This window comes from Danio rerio, chromosome 21 (genome assembly GCF_052040795.2).
Source record: "Danio rerio strain M-AB ecotype USA chromosome 21, GRCz13ab, whole genome shotgun sequence".
Taxonomy (NCBI): Eukaryota; Metazoa; Chordata; class Actinopteri; order Cypriniformes; family Danionidae; genus Danio; species Danio rerio.
The window spans coordinates 23,663,244-23,682,500 of NC_141041.1; the positions used below are offsets into that span (position 1 = coordinate 23,663,244).

Consider the following 19,257-nt stretch of genomic DNA (forward strand, 5'->3'; position numbering starts at 1 on the left):
AACACAAACCATGGTAAAAATAACACACAAAATAAAACACAAATGGCTCGCGATTAGAATAAACAGCAAATCAGCCAGCAGAGTATCAATAACAGACTTTTATTGCTCATTTTTGTAAATTGCACGACTCTCATACCTGTTAAGTTTCATGCCAGTACTCTGGTTCGCTCTCTCTCTCTCTCTCTCTCTCTCTCTCTCTGTGTCTTTGTGTGTGTGTGTGTGTGTGTGTGTGTGTGTGTGTGTGTGTGTGTGTGTGTGTGTGTGTGTGTGTGTGTGTGTGTGTGTGTGTGTGTGTGTGTGTGTGTGTGAGTGTGTGTGTGAGTGTGTGTGTGTGTTAAAGAGCCGCTGAGGTAACAGCTGACAGGCCGGGAACGCACACACACACACACACTGACGGCAGACACGTGAACTAGGAGAATGTTTTTCTCATGTTTCTGACGCGCTTGAACCACATGTGACAGATTATAACGGCTTTAACAGACACATTTCTAAGTTGTGTGTCACAAAAACACTCTGTTATCCATTAAAAACGTTATTGAAACCCATTTTCGGAATGCAAATTACCAGTTGTACACGCTGTAAACGGAAGTTTTTAGCATTCTACCGGAAGACGCTGGTCGCTATGGCGCCCTCCATGCAGCAGCCATGAAAAAGGTCTATAGGATGGTAATTCACTGGAAGCCCTGGGGCTGGCTGACTGAAATTAAAAGTCTGTGTGCACATTCCCCATTCCTGATTTCTAGTTTTTCTAAATTTAAATAATTCCTGTCAATAAGGAAACAAGGCCTGTTTGAGTTGTATTAGTGGTGTCTTGTCATTATGTCTAAGAGACACTAATTCACCACTGTAATACACTGATACACATGCAATTTAATTCATTTTTAACTGTTTTCATTCCCAACATTATGTGATACTAATTCCAAAGAGAGTCAGTTAATTATTTTTATTTATTTATTCATTTATTTTTACCTCTTTATGTGGTTGTTTATGTTTGTGTATGTAGCGATGCATTGTAAAGCCAGAGAAAAAAATCCACATTAAAGTAATAAAGTAAATTAAACTATTACAAAGACAGAGCTAATGTATCTGTGTGCTAGGAAAAAAATAGCAGGAGTTTAAACTGGTAATCCGTGTGTTTCGGCTAGAGTTTCAGAGGCACATGCTGTAAAGACTCAACCCTTTTTTAGGAAATAGTTTCCTTGTAAGATCAGGCTGACAGTCTTTATTAATCATAGTTCAACATTTACTAATGCATTGTTAAAATCCTCAAAACAAACACATCGTCAAAACACATTGCTTATCATGAACAAATACTATAATAAATAAATTGTGCATTATTTGTTTATGTTAGTAAATTCATTAACTAACATTAACTAATACAACCTTATTGTAAAGTGTTACAGACTTATAAAATGAACCCTTAAATGAAATTGAAAATTGTTGTAAATAATCACTGATATAAGGTATGAAAGATTTCTTCATTGTTTGCAGAGTTCCACAACTGACATCCAGAAGAGAAACAGTGTTCGTCATAAGCTGGTGTCCCTCACATTAAAGAAGAAATCAAAGCTTACAGAGGAGGTCTGTAACTAGCTATTTATTGTTTTTACCTAGGTTTTAGGCATATTAAAGATTAATGATATATATATATATATATATATATATATATATATATATATATATATATATATATATATATATATATATATATATATATATATATATATATATATATATATATATAAAAGTCAAATGAAGATTATTTTGCTCAATAGTTGTTTTGAAGTTCCTTTGACAAGTGTAATATGCACTGTAAAAATGTTATGTCAGTACAAAAAAAAACATCATCCTTATTTCCTTTCGCTTTTTCTTGTTCACTTATCTTTCAAAAACATCTGCACTGACCTAAAACTATTTCAGCAATACAAATAACATTTAGTTGGGTTAACATAAGATTTTTTATCAGTTTTCTGGAGAGCTGAACTACTCTGTAACAAAACTTTTTAAGTTGTTCCAACTGAACTTTTTTGTCTGCAAAACTGGAATGCCTGAAGTTGAGTGAACTTAATCCTTATTTCCTTTAATTTTTTCTCATGTACTCAAGATGTATTTATTTTTCACCTTTAATTGATAGAACAGTGGAGAGTATAGAGAGGAAAGCATGGGTAAAGAAGAGAGGGGAGGGATCTGCATAAGACCTCGAGGCAGGAAACAAACTTAGGTCACCGTGAACACCTGAGTGCCATGTGTCGATGCCTTAACCACTTGTGAAAATATCAGTTGCACTAACCAAAAATGTCTGAAGTTGAGTGAACAAAAAACTCTTGTGGAAATTGGTACTAAAAATAATACATTATCAGAACAAACAAACATAGTTCAATTGAGAAGATAAAAATAAAGCAGAGACAAATGTTAAAAAAAACATTTATTAGACACAGAATTACAAACAGGACAGGAGGTAAAACAACAATAAAGGTAAACAGGACAAGGATCAAAACATGGCAGAACAAACCGGGAAAAATGCTTTGTAAAGCTTCACTTGCGAAGCATGCCTTCCTGTTTTTTTTTTTTCCAATTGAACTATGTTTGTTTGTTCTGAAAATGTAGTATTATGTTTTTTGTTCACTCAACTTCAGACATTCCAGTTCTGCAGACAAAAAAAGTTCAGTTGGCACAACTTAAAAAGTTTTGTTACAGAGTATTTCATCTCTCCAGAAAACTTATAAATAATCTTATGTTAACTCAACTAAATGTTTTTTTGTATTACTGACAAATACTTTTAGGTCAGTGCAGCTGATGTTTTCAAAAGTTGAGTGAACAAGAAAAAGCGAAAGCAAATAGATTATGTTTTTGTTTTTGTTGTACTGACTTAACATTTTTTACAGTGTTTCCTTGCTGAATAAAAGTAAACAATAGAATATTCAGCTATGATTCAATCTTAAACACTCTTCCTGTCTCTGTTAGGTGACTAGAAGGCTGACGGACAGCGATTACAGTCTACAGGGAAATAGCATGCTGGAAGATCGACCCACCTCAAATTTAGAAAAGCTACACTTCATCATTGGCAATGGCATTTTACGTCCAGCTCTCAGGTCATTACATGAAGAAACTTAATTGTTGGAGCTGCTAAATACACACTCTATCTGAATACTTTCACACGTGGGCTTGTTTCCTTCCTCAGAGATGAAATCTACTGTCAGATCTGTAAACAACTGAGCCAGAATGCATCTAAAAGCAGTCATGCCCGTGGCTGGATCTTGCTCTCCCTCTGTGTGGGCTGCTTTGCTCCTTCGGAAAAGTTTGTAAAAGTAAAAAAAACTTATTTTTTGCACTAGTCAGCAGGAAAATATTCTCATACATTGTTAATGATCCTAATGATCCAATCTTGCTCACCTCTTTATATTTCATGCCTATTTATCTTCAGTATCTGCGGACGTTCATTAACAGCGGGCCTCCTGGTTATGCGCCGTATTGTGAAGAGAGACTAAGAAGAACTTTTGCAAATAAAACGAGAACTCAGCCTCCTTCTTGGCTTGAGCTGCAGGTATTTTAAGATTAAATAAAGCCGTTAGAGGTTGAGTTGGGAGAATGTTTCGGAAAGTATGAATCGCTTGGCTGGATCCTTCTATCTTTCTTCCTTTAGGCCACTAAATCTAAGAAACCCATCATGTTGCCGGTGACCTTCATGGACGGCACCACTAAGACCCTGCTGACAGACTCTGCCACAACAGCTGAAGAGCTCTGCAATGCTCTGTCAGATAAAATCGGCCTGAAGGATCGCTTCGGCTTCTCCTTATACATTGCACTTTTTGATAAGGTACGCTCACTGATACTTTGTTTTTACACAAATAAATTATATAAAATTAAAAAAGATTATTTTCACACCTAATTTATGCTACTTATATATAAAAATGGAGTTGCTGCTTTTGACAGGAAGTCTCTAGTACTCATCAGGACTGCATTTGTTTGGTCTAAAATACAGTAAAAACAGAAATGTAGTAAAGTATTATTACATTTTCAGCTAATGGCATTCTTTCTTAAAATGTATTTTTTAATTCACTTGATTCCTATGAGGTGTTTCTTAGTACTGGGTTGCAGCTGGAAGGGCACGGCTGCGTAAAACATATGCCATATAGTTAGTGGTTCGTTCCACTGTGGTCATAAATAAGGGACTAAGCCGTATGAAAATGATGACGATGATTCCTATAATTTAAAGCTGAACTTAAGCAGAAGACATGTACAAAATTGTATTTTTAACAGTTTTAAATTAGAAAATAAACAATTACAGTCTCACAAATTCTTGTTTATTGTAACAGAATACACCGAAATGTACGATTTTTAAGAGCTTAGAGCAGGGGTGCCCAAACTTTTTCTTATGAAGGGCCAAAAACCAAATTTTATTGCGGGTGGTGGGCCGAAAGTAAATATACTAAACTCCATTGCATCACACTTGTCATGGGTAATTTCCTCATTTATTTCATTTTTAAAAAAATAACTAGAAAACATTAATTTGTTGTATGATGAACGTATTACAGTAAAAACAAAAACAATCCTGTTTATAACAGAATGGAGTCACACTATTCAAGCTGCACCAGTTTTTGCCTTGATTTGCTCACCAAAGTCTTCTGCATTGTCCTGTATCCGATGTGTCACTGTTTATATTTTTTAAAAATCTAATTCAGTTGCAACATTTTATTTCAGTTTGCTTTTTTTGTTGCTCAGCAATAGAAAGAAAAACAAAAAAGGGTTGCATTAAATTAGAAATGACGATCTCTGTAAAAGGCCCTAGCCCTGCCAAAGAGCTTAGAATTACCTAGAGGCGACACTCAATAGAAAGTTCCATTGCAACAGCAGCGCCCAGCAACAGCCCTGGATTCCGCCAATTTGGAGTGAAAGCCATTGGCTGTCCATTGGATCTTATTGCTGTCGCGATGGCAAGCAGGTGCTTTACTTTTTATTCATTTATTTAAAAAGCACATTAAAGCTGAGATACAACCTGAAAGACAACAACACAGCACTTACTATGACAGTCAGCACTTTTAGTAGTTTATTTTACAGACTTATATATATAAATATTAGATTAAGTTAAATTAAATAATTATTAAATTATTAAATATTTATTACAAAATAAATATTTATTTTGGAGGGATTTGCTCGTACTTCCTGATTGGTGGAATTTTTCATATTATGGGTAATGTAGTTTTCCTCACAATTTCCACTTTTAAACTTTTTTTTTTTTAAATCAAGTTTTAAAAATATGTGTTTAAATAGAATTTTCAATGAATTTTCACTTCTGGATTCCAAACTGAAAAAACAAATTTCAGGGTTTTTCTCCATCTAATGTAAATATACGAAGCTTAACATAAATGACCATATAACAGTCCAAAATCCATATTTAGGCAGCTAAAAAGTAATCCACATGATCTCAGCTGACAAATATGTGTCATCCCTAACATAACAATCAGCCGTTTTCATAAATGTAATCGTGTTCATGACTTCACACAAAACATATGCACTTTCAGAAAGTCATTCATGATTTTGGAAAAAAAAACACCTCAATAGCTATGTTTCCTTTCAAAGATTAATAAATTTAAATATTATTATATTAAAAATTAAATATGAATTAAATTTATATGCAAAACAGAAATATCACATAAAAGACATGTGAATAAAGTAGCTTTTCCATCTAATGAGAGAACAAAATCATCACTTCCTGATTAACTGGCGGTAAATATGACCAGTAAAAATGTGGTGTCGTTTGAAGGTGTAAGATGCGGAGCACAGACGCTCTTGACAATTCTGTAGAAAATTAATAATATAATAACACTAAGACTGACATGGTTACAGCATTTTAGAATGACCAAAATAACATTTACAATGTTTTACCTGCTGGTTTGTCCATTCACACACATTTCTATCATTACATGATCTCTTATAACAAAATCACATGACTTTTTATAACACTGGAATTTGTTCGGTAAAAGTGTTTCCATCGTAGCTTATGCGCATCTTTTCTTATTGAATAAAAAGTTAATTCTACTCAGTTATGCACATGTTTTTTATGTGCATTTTCAAAACTTTCAGCTACAGCTTTTGGTCAATAGTGTATGTGTCCTTCTTTATATACGTTTATTTGGTCCAATGTGCATCAGGTCTCATCACTGGGCAGTGGGAAGGATCATGTGATGGATGCGGTGTCGCAGTGCGAGCAGTACGCTAAAGAGCAGGGGGCTCAGGAGCGCAACGCCCCCTGGAGGCTGTTCTTCAGGAAGGAGATCTTCACCCCCTGGCACAACCCAGCAGAGGACGGTGTGGCCACCAACCTCATCTACCAGCAGATTGTGCGCGGGGTCAAATTCGGAGAGTATCGTTGTGATCGGGTGAGAGCTGTCATGTGCATGTTTCTTATTTTAAAAATGTAAGTACTTTTTAAACTATGTTGTGTGTTGTCCCAGGAGGAGGATCTGGCTGAGCTGGCCTCTCAGCAGTACTATGTGGATTATGGGCCGGAGATTTTACCAGAACGTCTTCTGAGCCTTATTCAATCCTACATCCCAGATCGAGAAATCACTCCCTCTAAGACAGTGGAGAAATGGGCTCAGATGATAATAGCGATTCACATAAAGGTGCATATGTATACATATATACATCTTTTTTTATTTTATTTTTTCCATTGTAATTGTATTTACTATTTATGGACTTTTTGCATTTCATGGTGTTTTTTTGTAAGCTAAATACTTGCCTAAATAATAAAAAAATACTTAGTTTACAGTTTCAGTTACATCTATGCAATTACTCAGCTTCTGCTGTGACTTGATTTTCAAAATTTTATTTCTGCAAAAATGTACAGAATGAAAGACAAATTGTGCTGTTGTTTTAAAAGTAATTCATTACACTCAGAAAATGACATTTTCTGCTTATTCAAATTACTTATGTAAAATGAGCTGAAACAACACAATTCCTGTTTTTTATTAGGTCCAATCCATGATTTTTTGTAAAAAATGTATAAGTTATCCTAATTCAGTTATGTTGCCCCTACACAAATCGATTCTATAATTAAGCAAAATTTTGATTCATTTCAACACAAGTATATTATAGTATATTACCATACATATTTTCCTTCAGCTTAGTCCCTTTTTTAATTGTTTGTATCAAATGCTAAACTTTGCTGTAAAAAGAATCTACCTACGGTTACTAATAAAGTCAACTCAACTTTATCAGTTATATGTATTATATTATATTATATTATATTATATTATATTATATTACATTACATTACATTACATTACATTACATTACATTATATTATATTATATTATATTATATTACATTACATTACATTGTATTATATTATATTATATTATATTACATAACATTGTATTATGTTATGTTATATTATATTATATTATATTATATTATATTATATTATATTATATTATATTATATTATATTATATTATATTATATTATATTATATTATATTATATTATATTATATTATATTATATTATTCATACATTCATTTATTTTTTGGCTTAGTCTCTTTATTAATCCGGGGTCGCCACATATGTTTTACACAGCGGATGCCCTTTCAGCTGCAACCCATCTCTGGGAAACATCCATACACACTCATTCACTCATTCACACTGCAGACAATTTAGCCCACCCATTTCACTTGTACCACATGTCTTTGGACTGCCCGGATTAATAAAGGGACTAAGCCGAAAAAAAAAATGAATCAATGAATATTTTGATAGTTTAACATTATATTAGCTTATTTATAATTAGGCACTTTATGCTTTTCAATTTTCTATGGCAGAGGTGAAAAATGCTGATTTGTATGTACAGCATGTACAGTATAACCAAACAATTAACATTAGACATCTACCCTAGTGTCTTTATTACTGTGTCTGACTGACCTCCCGATATGTTCTCAAGGACAGCAGTTTCATTATCTTGCAGCAGTACCTGTATCTCAGCTCAGTGCTAATATAATCTCAAGCTATAATTAACTTTATAATCTAAATGTATGCCGTGGGCGACCTTCACACCATTCAGCTCCATACCCTGCTGTCTGCTCTGATACAGTACAATCACAGGACCCTGAGTAATTGAGACAATCCCCACTTAATGGTCACCGTCTTGTTATGGATTTGTAGTTAAAGTCAGCGCTGCCGTCTGAATGCTAGCTCGTAGCAGTTGATGGACTGAGTGGCTTGAGATTTGATTGATGATTCCTGTAGGAAAATGAATCTCATGTACCCGCTCTCGAGGGTGGAGACCGTTTGAATTACCCTTCTACCTTTCATGTGCTAAAGTGATGGGCATGAATGTTTAATAAAGCTGGCGATCAATTTATGGATTGTGTGGGAATGCATGAGCCTGTGAGACATTCTGCTTATAAGCAGGTGACGAGAGCCAGGGTAATTGTCTCTGAGGTAATGGCTGATATTGTGTTGCTCTGAGAGCCAGATATTGACCAGTGCATCTCCACAGGGAATCTACACACAGAAGAGGTTCGACTCGCAAAGAGTGAAGGAGGAGGTGGTGGATTTCGCTCGATTTAAGTGGCCTTTGTTATTTTCACGCTTCTATGAGGCCTTCAAATTCTCAGGTACAAATAATTATTTCAAACAAAATGTAAACGTTCTGAGTTAGTAGGGTGAATCCATCAGTCAGAATCATCTTTAAGAATAGATTCAACTGTTTCAGTGAGAACATCAGGTTTCTTTGTGTATTTTTGTAAATACGAATGTGTGTACTTTTTCTATTTTAATTACCAATGTCCTACAGATTGTTTATAACAGAGATGCCCAAGCTAGTGCCCGAATGACAAACTAAGATAACCTTTGATTTGGCCCTCCATCCCTTCTGAGAGGAGAATGATGGGGAATTTTGAGGGAATGTCTTTAACAGATATTGTCATTTCTAATTTAACTTATCTTTAGTTTTTTAACTGTTGATCTAAAAAAAGCAAACTAAAACTAAATGTTTTAATTGAATGTTGTGAATGAATCAATTTTTTTTTATTGAATCCAGTCACTTGATGAATAGCAGAAGACATCAGCAAGCGAATCAAGGCAAAGTGTATTTTTTTAGTGTTATAAATGAGATTTTTCATATTTTGTATTTAAGATGTTCATTATAAAATGTACAAAAAATGTATAATTATTAATACTATTTTAAATGCAACAAATTATAGTATCAATTAAATTAAACATTAAATTAAATAATGAATAATAATTATGAATTAGGAAATTAAATTGACAACTTTACAGTTTGGTATATTTACCTCCGGCCCACTACCCCCAATCAAGTTTAGTTTTTGGCCCTTCATAAGTTTGGGCACCCCTGGTTTAATGGTCTGATGGGTCTGATGGATGCCGACGCACTGTATCTCAGTAAATTATAAATATTTAAAATAGGCACTATCCTTACAAATAAACTGCATAGTTGCAATCTAAACAACTCTAGTCTCGCCTAAAAAGCCTCAAAAGTACATGATGTTGTCCAACAGCTGCAATATTTGTCAAACTGTAGTGACTTTATTGATCTGCTGTCACTCTATGTGGGCGGAGTAATACAGAAGGATGAGAAGGCTGTGCCAGTTCTGACATTGCAGAACATCGCACGGCTATCAGCCAAGATTCGAGAACCAGACAGAACTATTGTATAAAAACAAAAAACATATTGATGCTGTTAGGTGAAAGCTAAACTGTTCTTTCTGTTCATTCACAGGGCCGAGTCTTCCAAAGAATGATGTTATAGTGGCTGTGAACTGGACGGGAGTCTACTTTGTGGATGAGCAGGAGCAGGTCCTTCTAGACCTTTCTTTCCCAGAGATCACTGCGGTCTCCAGCAGCAGGTGCATTACATTATCCAACCAAACACACTTCATTTGATCTAAGTGCTCACTGTATTATACATTAACTCATTTTCATCCACTTTTAATCAATGTGCTTTCAGAGGTGGAAAACTGCAGGGACAGAGCTTTACCCTGGCCACTATTAAAGGAGATGAGTACACCTTCACATCCAACAACGCTGAAGACATCCGGGATCTGGTTGTGGCTTTTCTAGAGGGCCTGCGTTCCAGGTCAAAGTTTGTGGTGGCAATGATGGACAGCCATTATCCAGGTGAGCTCACAGTTGGGTTTAACTTTAATAACATTGTATTTGATTTGGGCCCCAAAACAATTAGGTTGAGCATAATTAATAAAACATCTAAAAAATGTTTTTGTTTGTTTTTTCAGCTGGGCAAGATGCTTCGTTCCTGAGATTCTCAAAGGGAGATCTGATCTTTCTGGATGAGCACACTGGAGAACAGGTCCTGACTTCAGGCTGGGCTCATGGGGTCAATGACCGAACCAAGAAGAGAGGAGACTTTCCTGCGGACAATGTCTATGTGCTGCCCACCATCACCAGGCCACAGTATGATATTGTGGTGAGTGGGCTTTCATCCAATACATTCCTTGTACATTGTCAGAAAACAAAAAAATGGACTTATGTAGGAATTTTCACTTTTTTAATCACCAATTTGTAAACAGCATGTGGGAAACCAAACCTTTTCCAACTTTTAGACTGTTTTGCAGGGAAAATTAAAAAAGAAAACAATGTTTACATATGTGCAACAGGCTGCATTTGGTTTTGGCTCATGAAATGAATATTTAGCTTCTGTTTGTGTTTCTTGCAGTCATTGATCATCATGTCTCCAGACCAGCGTAAGGACTCTGTAAATTTGTCCCAGCAGAATCTGCTGGACAGTGGGGAGAAAGTCCAGCCGTACACTTTAGAGGAGTTCTCCTACGATCACTTCAGGTGCTATGACCCACTTCGAGACCTTTCAAAGGGCTTTATTGTGTCCTAAATTCTTTTTATTCTAATTATTATATTTTAACATTTAAATATGAATTATGAAATATGATTTATAGTTAAATATGCTATACATACTTAATATTACTATAGTTATATTCTCTTGTTTCAAAAAATTCTAAATTTTCGGCATAAGTTGAAATTTTCCGAATTAAAACAAAAAAAATTACAGCAGAATGCTACACATTTTTGAATAAAGGAATTAGCAAACAATAAAGAACAAGTCAATATTCTACATATTTTTCCCATGCACCTGCAAAAAAATGTTTGTGAGTGTGTGTTCATGCAAAAAGCTATTTCTGTTATACTGTATATTTTACATTATCTTGGTTGCTTTCCATCCTCTAGACCACCTTCCAAGAGCACCCTGAGCCGCGTGATCATCAATAAAGGTAGAGGGAAGGATAAAATCTGGTGCTGCACCAGAGAACCTCTGAAACAGCCTCTGCTGAAAAAAATCCTCAGTCATGAAGAGCTGAGCCAGGACGCCTGCCAGGCCTTCATTGATATCCTCTAGCATTATATGTGTTGTGATAAAAATAGTGACAAACAGTGCCAGTAGCTCAGAGTGCAACCATTTATGTCAAGCACTGCAGGCCTAATATAATGGATCCTCATAATCCAAAATGAATGTCAATTTTTTTTTCTTATTTTTTTTAATAACCTAAATCTTTGATGGGTTTTCTACTTCATGTTTCAGGAACAGACTTCATTTATATTACATCAAGCCATACAATTTTAATAGCACTAGTTCCTTTCAAAAGTGTTCATTTTATGTTCTGAATGAGTTACTGTGGTTGTCTGATTTTGGCCCTTGACTTTGTTGCACCCATTCTGAAGTACATGGGCGATTACCCGTCAAAGAGGAGCCGCTCGGTCAATGAGCTCACTGACCAGATCTTTGAAGGAGCTTTAAAAGCTGAACCTTTAAAAGATGAGATCTACTGTCAGATCATCAAGCAGCTCACTGAGAATCATGTGAAGTAGGTTTTTACACTTTATATTTGTTGGGTTTCATTCACTGAGTTTACTTTTACTGCCTCTGAGAGTTTGGGGAATATTTAGCTTTTTTCTGTGCATAGTTGAGGGATGTCAGAATCATTTTATTGTTATAATTATTGTTAGTAGTAGTAGTAGTAGTTACAACAAAGGGATAATTCATTTAGGACTCAAAAATTACTTGTTTCAAACATGGGGTGCATTTCCCAAACAACGACATAACTCGCGGCTGAACTGTCATAGTACGATGCATTGTTTAGGAAAAGAACGATGTAGTGACGAGTGTTTTCCAATACCGTACTTTCTCTGTCGCAGATCCATCGTTTGAACCACAGTAGTTATAACATAAAATGTCCATAATGATGCTCTAAATGGGGTGGAGTAACAACTTCTTTAGAGAAAAGCCCAATAATATTTTGTGGAAGTTATATTGTTTTACACGCACATGCATATAAAAAAAATCTAATATTAGTTTTGTTAAAAACATGCACGCGTTTCCCATGTTAATTAAAATATATGTAAATGACACATATAGAACCTATGTTTCCTTTACAAATATTATTGAGAATATTCCATATAAAATAACTTAGCCAACATGTATACTAAACTTATATGTAAATCATGTAAATAGATAATAGTTCTAGGCCTAATTTACAGTAGGCTATTTATTAGGAAATGAAGAAAAAAATCCTACTTAAAAAATAATAATAAAGCAAAAAATACACAATGTACTACTTAATAATAACAACAACATTAATAACAATAATAATAATAATAATTTTTATTATTATTAATGTTGTTGTTATTATTAAGTAGTACAATGTGTATTTTTTTTTTTAAGTCTACTTTTACAAGTTGACACAAGCGAACTACTGCAGAAATGTTCTAACCAACAGGCCCATGTCATATACACCCCCATCCCCCCCCCCCCCCCCTTCACTTTGCTAACCGGTCACTATCGTTTTCACTTTCGGGTTGAGGGCTCCATAATCGACTTTTGCCTAAAGTGGCAGTTCAGCTTGCTCCGGCCCTGCCTATAGGAGTGATGACTTTAATGCTTTTTTTATAATTTCAAGTTCAAATGTTAGAATGTTCTAAATGTATAGGGCATAGGGGGGATAACTGGGAATAGAACAATTATTACTGGGAATTTTGCTTCTAACTACAGCTCTAGAGGTGTAGTTGTATGCGTACAAGTTTGCGATGAAGTTTGTGAATGTTTGTTTTAACAATGGATTTGGGAAACATCAAATCAACAAACTATGTTTGTAACAACGGAACTTGCGACCTTCGTTGGCTAGTGATGGTTTTCGGAAATGCACCCCTATTTGACTTTCTTCATATAAAAAAAGCTATTTTAAAGAAAGATGAAAACCTGTATCCGATGACTTTCTTAGTATTTGTTTTTCCTACTATGGATGTTAAAAGTTTTCAACATTCTTAAAAGTATCTTCTTTTGTGAAACTCAAAGGTTTATAACCTCGAGAGTGAGTAAATAGTAAGTTTTAGTTTGGGGGTTAAATGTGTCTATAATAAAATATTACGTAATACTCCTTACATCAAAGTATTAAATCTTTTTTATATTTTATTTATCTTTATTATATTCTATTCTTTACAACAAAAAAAAACATTTATGAACATTAAAAATGTCTGATGTGGTTTTTATTGTTTGTTTGGGTTTTTTATGCACATGTGTGGTTTGGCTTTCAATTAGGCTTAAATATCTGTGAAACTTCATCAATAAATCATTAACTTGCATGCAAATGTTTGCTTTAAGCACAGTTATTAAATGAAAGCCATTACTGTAAAAGCAGTTGGTTTGGCTTGTAAATCTGTAACATTCTGTCCTCTAGTGGTCAGCCTGCAAAAAGCCAATGTCTAATGAATGGCCGTTTGAATGGTCTGACCGTGGTGATGTATGTGTGTGTGTGTTTTTGTGTTCAGATACAGTGAGGAGAAGGGCTGGGAGCTGCTCTGGCTCTGCACTGGACTCTTTCCTCCCAGTAACATGTTGCTCCCTCACGTCCAGAAGTTCCTGCAGTCCAAGAAACATCATCCGGTTGCTCCAGACTGCATGCAGAGACTGCAGAAAGCCCTGCGGTAACTACCCCAAACACACTTAAACATCTATCGCTACTGTTACATGCATTCCTTTAAAACATTTTCTCCTGATGGACAGTAATGGGTCCAGAAAGTATCCTCCTCACCTTGTAGAAGTGGAGGCCATTCAGCACAAAACCACCCAGATCTTTCACAAAGTGTACTTTCCTGATGACACTGATGAGGTGAGAGTTTAACTACATTTTGAAGGTGTTATTGTCTTCTCTCTATCTTTTTTTTGTTTTTGCTCTCTGTGTGTATTTCTGCTTGAGGATGCGAAGCAAATGTCCTATTGTGTTTTGACCTCATTTGAATCTGCAATTACAGGGATAGTTCACCTAAAAATTACAATGAAATGTTATCATTTACTCACTATTCAATTGTCACACTCAAAATAAGGTATTTTGAAAAATGTTATAAAATGTAATATATAATAATTGACTTCCGTTGAATTTGTTTTTTTTCTTTTCTCTGGATGTCAATGGTTACTCCGTTTCCAACAATCATTAAAATATCTTATAAAAAGAAACTATGAAGAAACTCATAATGAAATAAAGGTTTGGAACCACATAAGGGTGTGTAAATAATAAGTACAGTTTTACTTTTGGGTCAGCTGTCCCTTTAAGGCAAGATACTGCAGATAAATAGGGTAAAAATACTAGTTATCAGCATTTTTCCAGTTAATTTTCTAAAATTGCAGTAAGTCAGGTCGAATTTATTTATTACATATTAGAATCAAATGACTTACATTTTATGTTTGTGGCTCTGTACACAATATATATCATATGGGCAATATAATATAATATAATATAATATAATATAATATAATATAATATAATATAATATAATGAGGCGACGCAGTGGCGCAGTGGGTAGTGCTGTCGCCTCACAGCAAGAAGGTAGCTGGTTCAAGCCTTGGCTGGGTCAGTTGGCGCTTCTGTGTGGAGTTTGCATGTTCTCCCTGCGTTCGCGTGGGTTTCCTCCGGTTGCTCCGGTTTCCCCCACAGTCCAAAGACATGTGGTACAGGTGAATTGGATAGGCCAAATTTTCCGTAGTGTATGAGTGTGAATGAGTGTGTGTGGATGTTTCCCAGAGATGGGTTGCAGCTGGAAGGGCATCCGCTGAGTTAAATGTGCTGAATAAGTTGGCGGTTCATTTCCCTGTGGCGAACCCGGATTAATAAAGGGACTAAGCCGAAAAGAAAATAAATGAATGAATGAATGAATGAATGAATGAACAATATAATGATTTTACAGGTGGGATCTATTTTTATCACTCCATAATTAATAACCTCAATAACCCAGAAATAAAATAATTTAAAAAAATTTTGTAGACTAAAATGATGTACATAATCTGGCAAATGATGTAAAAACATATATCTCTTTAAAAACTTTTAGAATACAGATATGAGTAAAGTGTGATGTTTGGTGTAAGTACTGCTGAGGTGGAGATTTATAAAATTCCTTTATAAATGTGTTATAATGGAAATATACAGATGCTAATTCATGAAGCGAAACAAAAGCAGCACTTAAAGGGGTATTTCAGATGGTTACTTTCCATTAAACTGAACAAACATTATAAAAATCGGAGGAGCACAAAATCTCAAAACTGACTTGTATGTAAAAATAGTACAGCGTCTCGCACAGAAAACGGCAGAGGGATGAAGTGTGAACAGATGCACGAGTCTAAAAATTCATTTTGTGTTGGGTCTAATTCATACCTTTCAACATTTAGATGTAAAAATACAGGATACCTCAGTCTCGCTTAAATACTGTACAGATCTATTATAAAAACAGTTGATGGTCATGTTTGCTTTTTATTTTGTGTATTTGTCTGTTTAAAAACTGTAATGATCCAGATGCTGAGAGCAGACTTGCGGATCCACATGCAGTTTATGAATTGAGGTCGTACAGGCCAGAGTCATAAACAGAAGCAAAAAAGTACCATAACAGAATAATTGTGGTCAATATACAGGCAAGACGTCAGACTGGGCAGCAATGGGTCAGGACAAGAAACAAGGATCAAAACACAGGAAAACAAACCAGGAGAACCGCTTTGTAAAGTTTGTGATAGAAACAAGACTCTGCAATGTGTGAATGAAAGTGAGGTGAATTTATAGTCTTTGTAATCAGTGTAGATGTGCAGCAGCTGTGTCTATGTGTAAGTGTCCGCATTATTGTCAGCGGTTGCAGGAGTTGATGAGCGCAGGGAGTTCTGGGAGTTGAAGTTTGGTCAGCAGTAATCTCTCATAAAGAAAACCCTGCTGGGAATTGCAACAAACTACAGGAAGTAGATCACCAGCGGGGCTACACCATTGGCAGTCATAACAAAAACACACCCAAATCCCAAAGTTTCCACTTTTGCGCCTCTTCAAATTGCATCTGCAGAAGTGCATTCAAGCCAAAATAAAGCAAAAGCATAATTCTCTTGAACAGCTCATGCAATTATATCACATTTGAGATCAGCTCATGTTGATGTTTCTTCCACTTTTCATAGAAGAATTTAAAATTTGGGAGAAATTCTGGAAAATATTTAAACAGGATGATATCTGGATCGAATGGTAAAGTACAGGAGAATCATGGCAAAAAAGGCAGTGTTGACACATATGATTTAATTATAACTAATACATGATTTGGACTGTATTCTTACTTTTTTATTGTTCTCATGCCATGGCTTGTTTTCACTGAGCAGTAATGTTTCGGTCCACTACAGTACAGTATAATACACATTTATTTCCATTTCCACTGTCCAAAGTACCAAAAAAGCAAACAGTACCCCTTTTTTGGCAGCTATTCAATTTTTGGTACCTAGCACAACAGTACTGTACCAAAAAGGTGGAACTAGACTCACTGCTGAATGCTATTGGTTTACAGAGAATCATCACTTGCATGACAAAAAGCCAGGAGAACGACAACAGGACTCACTATTTTTACATAGCTAAAAGACAACACCATAATAATACAATAACAAACCAAACAAAGCTTGTCGTCTTCTTTTGACAAACAGCCACATGCCAAAAGCAAGAACAGGGCCTGCTGTATGTCCTCCTTTGTTGTTTATGAGGTCATTTACATGTAGAAAGCACGAAGCACACCGCTTTCTGACATTCGGACACCAATCCAACCAAGTAAAGGATGCTGTCAGCAGTGGAAACAAAAACCTGTTTAAATAATCAGGTGAAATAATGACGTCTGAAATGTCTGTTTTTTAAATATTCCTTTTTTGTTTGCAGGCTTTTGAGGTTGAATCCAGTACAAAAGCCAAAGATTTCTGCCGAAACATCGCCGGCAGGATGATGCTTCATTCCTCTGAAGGTTTCAGCTTGTTTGTCAAAATTTCTGACAAGGTGAGTCTACAGAGCTGTCTAGATGAATCGAGGATGTGTGAGTTTATGGCACCATAAATAACTCCTTCAAAAGCCCAACCGCTGAGTGTTACTGCTTTCTCCTCTACTTTTCTCCTCACAGCTGGCAGTTGTTTGTCAGTATATTGTGATATAAATGTCTCATCGTGTTTCAGGTGATCAGTGTGCCAGAAGGAGATTTCTTCTTTGACTTTGTTCGACATCTGACAGACTGGATCAAAAAAGCCAGAGCTGTGAAAGACGGTGATTATGTGTTTTGCTCATTAAAGTATGGTGAAAGAAAGAGCTTAAATGTGCTGCAAGTTAAGAAAACAGATGCAAATAGAAAAACATTAAGAGAGTTTTAACAACACGCACTCACAAATTCATTCAGCACATGCAAATACATGCAAATGAGCTGCAAATAGCACAAAAACACAAAAGAACAAACCTGACTGCTTCCTGTTTAAAGTCCTCAGTATAGTGGGACATCTGATAGGTGGGTTTTTTGTTTATCTCTGAAAACACTGATGACAAACAAGAAGCAGTCGGGTTCATCACTTTTTGGGGTGTGCACTATTTGCAGTGTAATTCTGTATTTGTATTATCATGTTGTGAGAATTTGCATGTGTTTGTGTGTTGTCAAACTGATAAAGATATGTTTTTTGTGTGTTTTCTAAACTTTCAGTGCATTGGTGAATTCAGTGCCAATCAGCCAATGTGTAAAAATGATCATTTGAGTTGTAAAAATACATGAAAGGTGTTTATGTTTGTGTTTATTCTGTAGGCACAGTTCCTTCATTGACCTACCAAGTGTTTTTCATGAAGAAACTGTGGACTAACACTTTCCCAGGCAAAGATCCCATGGCCGACTCCATTTTCCATTACTTCCAGGTAGAAAACACATTTTGTAGCCTTTTTCAGACATGCAGTCTTTCTGGTGAATTACTAGTTCATTACTGTATATGTGAATTTTCAGGAATGGGTTTTTTAAGTTTTCCTCCTTGAGTTGTGACAGTTTTGGATTTTTGTTTTTGTTTTGGTGAGGGTGGGATTTTTCTTTATTACCAATACTGCAGCCAATAAACAGGGGGTGATCAAATCGTCTTGTCTTCATTTTTCAGGATGTGTCCTGCACGCCAGAAATATTTCTGAAAATGCTGTTATATAGTTACTAAATAATCGGGTGTCTGCAATTAAGAAGTGGTGTTTCATTCCCTTCATTTGTTCACTACTTTTTATTTACAGTTCCAGAGAAACCAAAAATTTGTGTGGTCCACTCTCCACTCTGATTTTGAGTGTACAAAGGCGGAAAAAAGAACATGATTATAATGAATATATTATTAATATATAATATTATTAATATATAATATAACTAATATTTAATACCATGTTTCTATATTTCCATACAAATAATTTTTACATTTTTAAAATCTTTCTTTTTAAATGTCATTAAAAAGCAAATCCCTTAATGTGTGCTTAGTTAGATTTTTTCACCATGTATTGCACTTGAGATAAAAACAATCTATAGGATTTACACTGATAAATTTAAATACAATGATAAATTTACCCAGCCTCAAGTGGTTCCAAACTATTATAATTTTGTTGTTGATGTTGTTGTTGTTGTTCTTGTTGTTGTTCTTGTCATTGTTAAACACAAAGATATACTGAAGAATGTTGGAAACCTGCAACCATCAACATTCGTAATAGCAAAAAAATACAGTGAAAGTCAGCTACTATTCTTTAACATTTTTCAAAATAACTTCTTTTGTGTATAATGAGCAAGAATATTCGCTTTTGCATGAGATGTCCCTTTTAAAATCCAATTGTCTGAAGACTCATGACTGATTATAAGAGAAACAGACTCAATTTTGTCAGTGATCTGACCTTTAAAAGGATGTTTTTAATGACATCTCCATTTGCCAATTCAGTATTTCACTGGTAA

At 35.1% G+C, this 19,257-nt stretch overlaps 2 protein-coding genes across 13 annotated transcripts in view; one reads left to right on the plus strand and one right to left on the minus strand.

Moving 5' to 3' along the window:
* Positions 1-19,257, minus strand: part of LOC147838831 (odorant receptor 131-2-like) — a 1,093,102-nt gene that overhangs the window by 725,292 nt on the left and 348,553 nt on the right. The window lies entirely within an intron of this gene.
* Positions 1-19,257, plus strand: part of myo7ab (myosin VIIAb) — an 85,263-nt gene that overhangs the window by 61,327 nt on the left and 4,679 nt on the right. For all 11 annotated transcript variants that reach the window (XM_087301146.1, XM_087301147.1, XM_087301144.1 and 8 more), the window contains 19 exons: positions 1,492-1,581; positions 2,965-3,092; positions 3,182-3,308; positions 3,425-3,544; positions 3,644-3,817; positions 6,153-6,380; positions 6,456-6,626; positions 8,495-8,612; positions 9,737-9,863; positions 9,965-10,134; positions 10,251-10,441; positions 10,691-10,815; positions 11,218-11,375; positions 11,699-11,852; positions 13,813-13,968; positions 14,048-14,153; positions 17,202-17,315; positions 17,489-17,576; positions 18,100-18,206. In XM_087301146.1, the coding sequence (XP_087157272.1) occupies positions 1,492-1,581; positions 2,965-3,092; positions 3,182-3,308; positions 3,425-3,544; positions 3,644-3,817; positions 6,153-6,380; positions 6,456-6,626; positions 8,495-8,612; positions 9,737-9,863; positions 9,965-10,134; positions 10,251-10,441; positions 10,691-10,815; positions 11,218-11,375; positions 11,699-11,852; positions 13,813-13,968; positions 14,048-14,153; positions 17,202-17,315; positions 17,489-17,576; positions 18,100-18,206 (2,652 nt within the window). The remainder of the gene's footprint in view (positions 1-1,491; positions 1,582-2,964; positions 3,093-3,181; positions 3,309-3,424; positions 3,545-3,643; positions 3,818-6,152; positions 6,381-6,455; positions 6,627-8,494; positions 8,613-9,736; positions 9,864-9,964; positions 10,135-10,250; positions 10,442-10,690; positions 10,816-11,217; positions 11,376-11,698; positions 11,853-13,812; positions 13,969-14,047; positions 14,154-17,201; positions 17,316-17,488; positions 17,577-18,099; positions 18,207-19,257) is intronic.